The sequence below is a fragment of the Brachionichthys hirsutus genome, unplaced genomic scaffold, assembly GCF_040956055.1.
Source record: "Brachionichthys hirsutus isolate HB-005 unplaced genomic scaffold, CSIRO-AGI_Bhir_v1 contig_1478, whole genome shotgun sequence".
Taxonomy (NCBI): domain Eukaryota; kingdom Metazoa; phylum Chordata; class Actinopteri; order Lophiiformes; family Brachionichthyidae; genus Brachionichthys; species Brachionichthys hirsutus.
The window spans coordinates 6,984-18,190 of NW_027180529.1; the positions used below are offsets into that span (position 1 = coordinate 6,984).

The 11,207-nt window shown below is 44.2% G+C and overlaps 1 protein-coding gene across 1 annotated transcript; it reads right to left on the reverse strand.

Annotated features, from left to right (window-relative positions):
- Positions 1-1,501: 1,501 nt before the first annotated feature.
- LOC137915843 (alpha-1A adrenergic receptor-like) lies at positions 1,502-9,686 on the reverse strand. The gene is made up of 2 exons (XM_068758963.1): positions 8,741-9,686; positions 1,502-2,067 (listed from the first exon to the last, which is right to left on the reverse strand). Exons 1-2 carry the CDS (start codon positions 9,684-9,686, stop codon positions 1,502-1,504), a joined length of 1,512 nt encoding a protein of 503 aa, XP_068615064.1.
- Between the last annotated feature and the right edge of the window lie 1,521 nt (positions 9,687-11,207).

An 11,207-nucleotide genomic window follows, 5' to 3' on the forward strand; every position in this document is an offset into this window, starting at 1 on the left:
GGGTCAAATTTATAATAATGCTGCCTTTGTTGAATACAAACTCAAGGGATTTACAGAAATTTGATCTGCTAATGTGCTCGATTGATTTGTATGAAACAAAAATACCCCCCCCCCCCCCCCCTAACCTTTAATGACTATCTTAATTGGATTTATAGCTAAAACAAAGCAATGGAACAAAAAACAACACAATCATTTGTCAGGGGACACTGCTGCACTAAAGAACATTCTCTACTGTTACTACTCAGCAGTAATCCTCCGCCTCATGGACCGATACAACCTCCGGATGCCATCTTGTGGGACGGTGGACCGCAGCTCAGTCAGTCTGTGAGAGACCAACCCACAGGTCTTTAATGGCTGTCGTTCTGGCCTCATCACGGGCCGGTCCATTATTGTGACCGGCCGGGCCGGGGGCATCTGGCAGATGATCCCTTAGCCTTCATTCATTTTTATAGAAGTGTGTAAATTTAAGAAATTGTCACAGTTGGCTTGACATACTCCCATTTTTGTCACATTGAGAGAGTGAAAGAGCTTTCCTCAGATCAGGCTCCAGGGATGTGCTCTGACTGCCGGCGATATGTTTGCTGTGGAGGTTTGGAGCCCAGTATTCCCCACACAAACTCTAAAAGGTGCTCGTTGGAACTTACTCAGGCGCCTCGCGGTTGAACTGTAACTAAAGGATGTCATCGGCATGAGAGATTAATCTCGTCTCATTCAACTGCTCCTAAATAGCAGCCTGCTGTTTGAGCTCTGTCACACAATCCTTAAAAATAAATAAAAGGAAAACAGAAGAGTTTGCCGCGAAGCAGTGTTCGATGTTTATTCGTGTATCGCTGACATTTCTGATACTGGCACTTTTTGAACATACAAAGAAGATGATATCTAATAACTGTGCACACAAAAGATAAAGCAGGTTATATTTTTATTTCCACACAATACCACAACGATATCAAGTGACTGCAACAACGTAATAATCATTTGTCTTATCACACACTGTATACGAGTCGGGTTTTTTACAGGGCAGACTCTCAAGCCAACAAGTCCGAGCAGGCAGCCGCCCATCAACAGTAGAGCTTCAAGGACGTCTTTTTTCCTTGCAGTTCGATCGTGGGTGAATCGTTGCATCTTTTTAAAGATTTCTATGACATAACTTTGATAATATATAAATTAAAATGACCTTGGCTGGCCTGGATATATAGATGTTAAACTAAATCTCTTTTGGGTGTAAATGTAATTTTGTCGAATCAAGATGCGTACACCGGCGTCCCAAAGAAGGCAGTGATAATATTGTCTTGTACTCCTTATGTCCACTGAGAGAAGCCCTCCAGTCCATGCTAGCCACAGGTACAGCGACGTAGACAAAATGCACGTGTATCTTCACCTTACATTCACCATGAATGACTACGACAATCCACTGATACATAATCATTTGACCATGTATGGAAAATTAAGCAGATCTGTGTTAATCGTTGTGTGAAAGACCATGTCTCAGAAAGGTCAGAGGTCACACCCTGTCTCCAGGCACGATGCTGTCTTTGCTGATCGCTGTGTTATCTCGATTCTTCCCAAAGGAGAAATAGAAAACACCGCCAGCCTTCTCCTCACCTGGCTTACCTCTTCTTAACTCCTCTCGCACAACTCCTTGCTGGCAGTCTGTGGGGCTGCCAGGCAGCAGGTTGGGGGTGGAGGGAGTTGGAGTGGTAGACCCCCAGATGTGTAGTGTTTCTCCTTCTGGGCAGGGTGGTAGACCCTTGGTTAGGTAGCTGGGGCTCGGGCTGGCTGAGGACGGCAGGGTGCGCTGGCTGCCATTCAAGCAGCCGGAGTTGTGATCGGCCGAACTTTTTCGTGAGTGTCCAGAGGAGCTGAAATTAGAGGATCGGTAATTGTACGCCCTCCAACCGGGACGTTTACGCTGGTGACATTGGCATCGCAGGATGCGAATGAAGGCCAGCTTGAACTCACGATTGTAGCAGGGGTAGATGATGGGGTTCAGGCAGCTGTTGAAATAGCCCAGCCAGAAGATGACCTTGAAGAGGGTATCGGGTGGGCGCAAGTTCACATTAAAGGACCCTGGAACCAGCAGAAGAGAGAAAATGGAAATAATGACATCAGTAACTTCTGTCCAAAAAAACAGCTAAAACATTTGGCACTTTGTTGCTTTTGTTGCTGGCATTATTGATCAAATCTGATCAAAACGCAGTTTGCCATGGTTACAAGTTTAATAAATGACACTCATGTTTCATTAAATCAACATTTAGACACGAGCCCGTGTTGATGTTTGTTCTATTGACGAAATACGAGAGTTACAAAGAAGAAGAAGAAGAAATACGTGAGTTCAAAACTAGGAGGTGTTTTCACTGCAACAATGGAAGCTGCAGATACTATATCAAAGCTAAAAAAAATCTCAAAACTGGACTTTCAGTCAAAACAAGTAATCATAAATACAGTAATGGATTTTTGTCCAGAAGGACCGGCTATGCCATGGGCTCAATTTACAAGTAAAGGTAATACTATATACACACACTGCTTACAGTGCATTATAGATTTGTATAATATACAGTCCGCAACAAAAATCTAATTATATACAGTGTACATACTCAATTTGTATTAAATGTGCATGAATTGTGGCATTGCAATGGCAAATTAAGAACAAAGTTCAGAGCAGATAGACTTTATCTCTCAGGTGCTCTGAATTTAACACTCTTGCTTGGTTAAAAGCTGGTATGAGAAACCTTTGTAAATCTGACTCTGACAGAGCCAGTGCCTCACCAGCCACGTGTCACTGCAGCACAGAAATAACAAACCCAGGGATGGCTGGAGAGCTAAACACAGACTGGTACTGCAAGTGATGCTAAAACAGAACTTCAAAGTGATGGATGAGGGAAAAGCAATTAATGCTGTCACTGCCTCAGTTGTGCATTCATGTTTATATCCGACAGCGATGGACGAATCCAGACTTTGAATTGAAATATAGCTATTTGGTGCCTCACTAAGTAAAAATAGACTTGCCTGTTGCATATTTCACTGTCTAAATTATTAGGTTTCGGCAGCAAAAGCATTGTGTCAGGGAAAACACTACTATCTCATTTTATTGTTGCTGCTTTATTGCTTTTTTCCCATCAATTATTGCTCTTAAGAGTTTATCTTTCATCATTTTTTATTTTCCCCTGAGCCTTTGTGTTTTGTCTTGATCAGTGTAATAAGTTTTATCATTAGTTGTCCTCTCTCTGACTGCAGGTTGTACATCCTCCGCTAGGGGGCAGCAGCGATTGAAAATGACTGACCAGAGCGGCCGTGCTATTTATTAATCATTAAAGAAAGAGGCTGTGCTTCTTTCAGAAACTGATGCCTTAACACTGTCACAGTTCATCTGGAGGACTTTAATTGAGCTCCAGACAGAGGGATGACCCTGAGTTAGGAGGAATAATCCGCGGGAGCGACTTCAACAATGAGAAAAGGGCAGACATCTGGCTGAAATGGCACCTTTTCTATTTGAGGTTATGGAGGTCAGCCTACCACAGCAAATCTTCCCTGCATATGTGCCGATCGTTGCCCTGGAGAGGTACAATGTCGACCTTGCCCAAGAACGAGAGGAAGTACTAATGTTGGAATAAACAATACAAAGTGCCCTGCTTGCACCATGAGTACTAAAACCTGAAACAATGTCCTTTTCTCATGTCGGAGCACTTTTGGAAACTTCCATCACCAGCTGGGCCTCAGAAAGAAGAAACATAGGTGAGCTTGTGAGCGTCATGAGGAAACGATCGACTGGTCTGTCGCTGAGGATAGAACCCATAGGCTAAAAAGAAAGTGTGCGATTAGCATGAAAGGAAGAATTTGTGTCGGAGTGCGTGGGCGGATGAGGATAAATCTCTGCTTCTTGGTACCGGCCCACATTGTTAAATTGATATCACATTCCTGGCAAGGCTGAGGACGCGCCATCATCTCAAGCTTTTAACTGTGAAATTACCTCGTCTCGTCACAGGGAGACAGAGACGCGCCTCAGCAACGGGAATACCGGCTCATTATATGTTGGACGGCCGCGGACTGACATGTTTGTTTTGGATACAACTACATGGAGCCACATATTTAATGTCACGCTCAACTAGCATTCTGGCAGCACTGCGAGTAGTTTGAGTGTGTGTGTGTGTGTGCGCGCGTGTCCAGGAACTGCAGGAAGCTGCCTGCATGTATCTCGGCCTCCTGTACTGTAGATGAGTGGGTCTCGTCCCAGTCGCCGGTATTTTCACATGCAATTTTCGCTTCTGGATGAGCCACTTAAATGTGTTGCATAATACGCCTGTGATTTGGGGATGCAAAGTTTAATAGAGTTGAATTAAAACTTGATCATTCTATCAAATCTTCCCATCTCTCTATTTTTTTTTTTTATTAATCTCACAATTTTATTCTCAATGTTTTTTCAAGTGAAAAGTGTTTCACTTTTATCTGATGAAGGCACCCAAACTGTGGTAAATTTGCCATCATCTAAAGCTCCCACTGATGAGGCCAGAGAATGTTTCGCCATTTTTACTATAAATGTTAATGTATTAATGGATTAGTAAATTAACATTTATAGTAAATGTTAATCTTATGGCTCTCTTACACTTGTATATTTTTGTTTAAAGAGAAAATGTTTCAGAAAAGAATACTGCAACTCTGCATTTGAATGGAAGCCTATCGCAACGGCTTCTGGCACTGTAATGGCCTCCTTTGGGAAAGGCCCCCGAATCCTTGGGAGGCTCCAGAACAGCCTGGACGGTGGGAAGCTGTCTGCTTGTTCTGTGTTTCCTCTCCGCTCAAGTTTGGGACCAAAGTTTAGGGAACACAGAAAGAAATCTGCGCGTTTCTATACTTTGCTTGTCTGCTTCTGCTCCTTGTTTATGTCGCGAGGCTACGGTACAAACATTACAGGATGTGAGGGCTTAGATGGAACACAATGGCTTATAGATAAACGGTGGGAGGCTTGTTGGTGGTGTCACCCCATCTGTGAAAAGAAATGCTTGCACCTCCTTCCTGAGGACAGACTCGCATACTCACATCTCACTATATGAAACACAGGAACAGCAAAAAAAAAAAGAAAGAAGGAGATATCCTGTTATTCTCACTAAGTGGAATTAGCAAAGCCTATTTTGTCCCATGTCGAGAACACACGCGCTGCAACCCCCACGCATCCGGTTTCATAACACGGCCATTAATATGATTAATATGTCTTAATCCGAAAGGACAGAATGGTTATTGCCCTCGCAGATTGCATTCAATGAGACCATAGCATGAAGCTATTTCTAGAAAATTGGGTTGGCATCTCAGGGATCCTCGTCTCCACCCCCCCCATCGTCCTGTGGCCTCCTGCTCAGCCCTGCCACCAACCTTTTTCTTCATCAATTAGAGCCCTCATTATTTCTTCCCTTTAAAAGCCATTTTAATTATCCTATGAACTGCAGGAGCTGGCTAGTTTGCACCCCCCCCTTCCAAGAAAAAAGAAGAAGTAATGGCAGAGATGCACAGATGCATGCAAAAGCCCTCCAGAAACACACATATCTGGTAACAATTGGTTAACACCCCTGAAGTGTTGTTTTTTCTCAGCACTTCTTGTAACAGTTGCTATTTCTGAGGCCTTCACAGGACATTAGTGCCTGCGCTGGGTGTTAAACAGCCAAGGCACAATGTGTGCGATGACATAGCAAGCATCGCCCGAGCCTCTCTCTTCCTGAGAAGCACAGATTCAATCGACTTCATCTCTAGCTTCTCCACAGACGAATATGTTGTCTGGCACAGCTTTCAGTTCTACGTCTCATTTTTGTTTAGCTCGGCCGGCGATTAGTCGAGAAACTGATTCAACAGAGTTCCTGACATTTCACGCAACAAACTATTGTTCAGTATATTGTAAAGTAAGCAGTGTTCATCTTAAATATTGTGTACATGCGACTATTCTACTTATGTATGTAAGAGTGTACATGACATTATCTATGTTATTGATTGATCGATTAGTCTCTTGGTTTTTTTTGCCTCATTTCTTTTGTCATAAAAACAATATTTTCCACTTTATGCATTTTTGGACTGATCTATGATGACGTATTAAAATATTGAAATATATTTAAGTCAAACACTATTATGTTCGGAGGCTCCTAGAATGTAGAATATAGTTTTCTATTATATTATTTATAGGATGTGCTGCTGACCCAGACATTTTGAGGATGGGATGTCCACTTTGATCTTGCTGTATTACCTGGATCTCTACTGCCTAGATGTCATTTATTTTTAACTGCATTGTCATCAACTTTACAGTACTTTTTTTGAAATGTAATTTTTAACAATACACTCTGGTCAGAACGGACATTAGCAGCATCCTACGGCACCAATTTTTAAATGATTCCCTAAATTTCCGTTTTGCCGCTGAAAATGCCTAGAATCCTGTCTAATTTACTTTTAAAAATCTCAACAACATTTAATAACTTTATTTCAACATAGTCACAGAAGTGTTGTCAAAATTCATTAAGAGTTCTTTAAATGATTTTAATTTGCAAAAACCATTTCTACAATGGTTTTGCATTATCAGCATAAAATCCCATTAATTTTCAAACTGTCATAGTTCCTGAGTGTCTTTGGGCTGCTTCCCGTCCGAGGACGCTCGTCTGAAGGGCCACTAACTTAATAATGCTGATACACTGTTTGAAATCTTGAGATATGTGCACTTTACTTTGCTCCAAGCGAAAGGCAAAAAAAGGACACACTGAGAAGAGATAACTTAAATTAGACTCATGGCTGCATGTTTGCCATTTATGTGCAAAAGAAATAAAACACGGCACCGGCATAATAAGACGGATTAGATCGTTGGATCAGGAGAGCGTTTACATCTTCCTCTGAGCTGCGGGATTCCTCAGGCAGAGGCTTTAGGGGACTATTGTTGGCTTCAATGGTTTTTAGCCCCCCCCCCCCCCCCCCCCATTCACACCCACACTGACACAAATAAAACACCACTGCCTTCAGCGTGCACACACTTCGTCAGCGAGCAACCCCCCCACACATTACATATCAGTGTGCAAAGAGGGGAGCGATGTAATTACAAGTGTGAGACAGAAACTCTAACTCTGTGGGTGGGGTGGGGGGGGGGGGGGGGGCGTGAAGGAGCAGCTCCTCCAGCCTCATTTAAAAGCTGAGGTCTGGAAACATGGGATTAATTATCTTGTTTTAATCTTTAGTTATTACTAATTAGACCAGAACAAACTAATTATAAGATTTCTCAACAAGTAAAACGTCCTTGCTGCATGAACAAATCATTTCAGTAACGTTTTTATTTTTTTTTCTCAAGCAAAGTGTTACTTTTTAGCTCCTATACTTTGCAGAACGATCGTACATTTCTGAGCCTCAATGAAACACATATTTAGATGAGGAGCCTGCATAGGGCAAAGATTTCAAAGTACTGAATGTAAAACTTTCGTTTTAGTTGATTGGCAGTATCTGAAATGGTATTAATTATTGTGTGAAGTTATAGTGTGCTAACATTGCAATAATGCATGTTCCCTCCCTATCGGTATGCTACACCAGAGCCGGTACAGAGAAATGTGCCCTCTGGGGTTTCTTGGCAGTTTGTCGATTAGGGTTACATAAACAGGCCCCTCCTAAATCTCAAATCCCCCCCCCCCCTCTTATCTGCTCTCTGAAATCTTTCAGATCTGGAAGTCAGAGCTTTAAAAAAAAAAGAAAAACAAGCATTTATTGCCGGTTTTTGGTATCTAAAAATGCCTCCAGGGGAAAAAAACCCATCCTCACTCTGCAACCCTGCATATATAGTGATTGTGCCCCCAGGTATAGTGATGTGTGTCCATATATGAGAATATGATGAGGGGTATAGCTTCAAGCCAGAACCAAAACCACATCCCACCACAGAACGTGTGTAGAAACACACACACACACACACACACAAGCATGTTGATGTAACCGCAGGCCACAACGACAGACGGGATCAATGCCCTGACAGACATCTGGATAAAAAAAACGATCATCTTAAAATGCAGAACCCATGATCATAGTTCAACCACGAAACAGCCACTGGAATGAGGATTTCAAAACGGAGTACGTTATTTCATTTCCTCTGGAGTGCCCCCCCCCCACACACACACACACACACAGTTATAGGTATTGACTGCAGGCCGATCACAGTGGCATCAGGGAGTCCCACATCCCAGACAGGCCATCTGCTCCACACTTCCTTTAGTTTTTTTGCACCAAAAGAGTGACTCTGGGGGGATAATGCGATATAACACTAATTGTGTTGGGAAAAGCTGAGATCAAATCTTCCCTGTAGTCTCTTTGAAGCATCTTCTGTGGATTCTAGATACAGATGCCAATGCTTGGCTGATGCTGAGTGAAAGAACTGGAACATTTCACAGCTGATTTGCTTTTAAAGGCATGGCAAAGCGGATCGGATGCTGCTCATGCATTCACACACACACACACACACACACACATTGATCTACTCCTAAAGGACCACATATATTAAATTTGACTGACGTGACGGTAAATTCGTACAGATCACGTTATAATTCACAGCTTTGCTCGCAGTAACAACTCATCCACGGCGTCTGCAGCAGCGTCTGACTGCCTCAATTTAGACTTTACGCAGGCATGAACATGACTCTCTTCGCTGCATGAATCTAATGTGGGCTCTGGTGACCCTGTGAGCGGCTTAGAGTTTGATTCCCTGCAGTATAACCCGAGCACGCTGCTGACCTGATGGACCTACCTATGGGCAAGGCGAGAAAGAAGGGCAGCCAACAAAGCGTAAACATGCCGACCACGACTCCCAGAGTTTTTGCCGCTTTCTTCTCTCTGGAGAATTTCAGAAGTTTCAGCGTCAGCGAGCTCCTTGCTTGGTGCGCGCGGCCCTTGCCCGCGGCGGAGCTGCCGGGCTCCTCGTGCGTGTGGGGGCCCTTGTGGATCCTGAGGGTCAGCTCGCTGGAGTTCATCCTCTCTCGCATCACGCCAGCTTCCAGGTTCTTCGTGGTCCGCTTAGCGACGATGTACACCCGGCAGTACATGGCCAAAATGACGACGAGCGGAATGTAGAAGGAGCCGAGGGAGGAGAAGAGCGCGTAAAACTTCTCCTCCGTGATGGGGCACTCGGTGTCATCCGGCGACGGCGGCTGCTTCCAGCCGAACAGCGGTCCGATGGAGATGACCACCGACAGCGCCCACACCCCGAGCATGGCGAGCAGCGCGCGCTGCTCCGTCACGATGCCCGGATACTGCAGCGGGTGGCTCACGCCGATGTAGCGGTCGATGGAGATTACGCACAGGCTCATGATGGACGCGGTGCAGCACAGCACGTCCACCGCCGCCCAGATGTCGCAGAAGATCCTCCCGAACACCCAGTAGTCGAGGATCTCGAAGGTGGCGGAGAAGGGCAGCACCGTGGTGCTCAGCAGCAGGTCGGCCATGGCCAGGTTGGTGATGAAGTAGTGCGTCGGGGTGCGCAGGTGCCTGTTGCACACCACGGAAAGGATGACGAGGATGTTGCCCGCGATGGCGAACACGATGAAAGCCCCCAGCACCAAGCCGAGCGGGACTGCGCGGGTGAGGCGCACCTCGCCGTGCCCCCCGGAGCTGTTGGTGAAGTTCCCCTGCGCGTAATCCAGTTCCGCGGAACCATTTTCCCCCAACTGCGCGGCATCGTCAGTGCTCAGACTCATTTTGGCTGAAGAGGTTCTCCATAGCAGGCTTCGGATCACTTCTGATCACCACAAACTCACGAAAAGAGTTTTCAACGCGAACAAGTTGCTTCCAAATGTGCGCTGAGAAAAAGACATCAGCCGCGCAAGTCCCCACGCAGTCCTCTCTCCCTCCTCCACTCTCCCGACGCTCCGTTGAGAACTAAAGGGGGGGGGGGGTAGAGATGCTCGACGCGCCTCCGTCCGGGATTTGGTTTTTTCCCACTGTGGGGTGGTGCTTAATTCAGACAAAAGCGCCAATGTTGTTCCTTAAAGCTCCATAAATCCACATTTCAATAAATCTAGTTTATTAAAAACAAAACTTGCTGTCTGAAAGTGCGCAAATGATTTGTTTTTAATCCTCTAATATTCTGGATGTTCATCCAAGGTATAGTTCAAAAGGTTAATCCGTGAAGGGCAAAGCAATTTAAAAGGCAATAAGATAATCGCACGCAATCCCCTCTGCTTTCAGAGGTGGTTCTTCCCTATTTTGGTCAAATGCAGGCATTTATCCCACTAGATAGGAGCTCAGTTAGTGCGGAGTGACTGATTTATTGGACTGAGATGAGAAACGTGTATTTAAGGCTCATCCTGTTTAAGAGTTTTTGAGTACTCGTGAGTGTATGGAAAATACCAGCGGTAGTTTCACATGGAATGTTTCCAGACTAATATCTGTGTTTAAATGTAAAACCATATTTGAATTATTCTACACTTCTTAGATGTACACCTGAACCCAGCAGGCTATCTCAAAAGTCTAAGTGATTTGCTTAAAATTTGCATATGTGCTGCGTTGCCGTTTTCCAAAAGCTAAATTCTAGTTGAAGTCAGGTGACCAGAATGTTTCAGGACTTCTGAAACTGAGCCAACATGGTGCTCGGGATGATTGTCCTTTTAGAAAGTCCAATCAGGAGTGAAAGACTTGTTTTTCTGCAGCCAAAAACTGCAGCCAAAAACTTGTGCAAATGAACACAATAAGGAGAAGGTAATAATTGTAATTTGTTGTAATGTTGTAATTTTATTTAACCACTGGCTGCTGTCAAAGCACAGAGCAGAGAGGAGAATAAAAGTTCCCTATTTGATGTCTGATAAGGTTTATCTGAGTGAAATGTTGCCCTCAGATTGAAGTGACAGCCCGTTAACCGTGTGGATTCTTTTCTAATGAAAAACAGGGGGTGTTTTCTTTTTGTTTTGGTGTTATTTAGAAGATGAGTGACACGCAGCAGCCCTCTAAGGAATCCAATCCTGCCTCTGCACTGTTTCTAGACCACATCCTTAAATGCAGGTACTCCGAAAGGTTGCCGTGTATAGGAGCAATGCCCCATAGGGGGTTTCTTTGGCAACAATTTGTTTTATTTTAGGTCTGCCATGACAATAATGCCATTTAATTATTTTTTAAAAAAAGGAGTCATGATGTTTCCTTGTGATTTTTATGTTTGTATCCTCATCCAAAGGCCACTTCTAACAAAGTCAGTTCAGGAAATGCTCTTAGAATTAACCTGATGA

Coding starts and splice junctions, on each gene's coding strand:
- LOC137915843 (XM_068758963.1), bottom strand. CDS start 9,686: ATGAGTCTGAGCACTGACGATGCCGCGCAGTTGGGGGAAAATGGTTCC. Junction 2,068..8,740: donor CTTTCTCGCCTTGCCCATAG/GTAGGTCCATCA, acceptor TGCTGGTTCCAG/GGTCCTTTAATGTGAACTTG.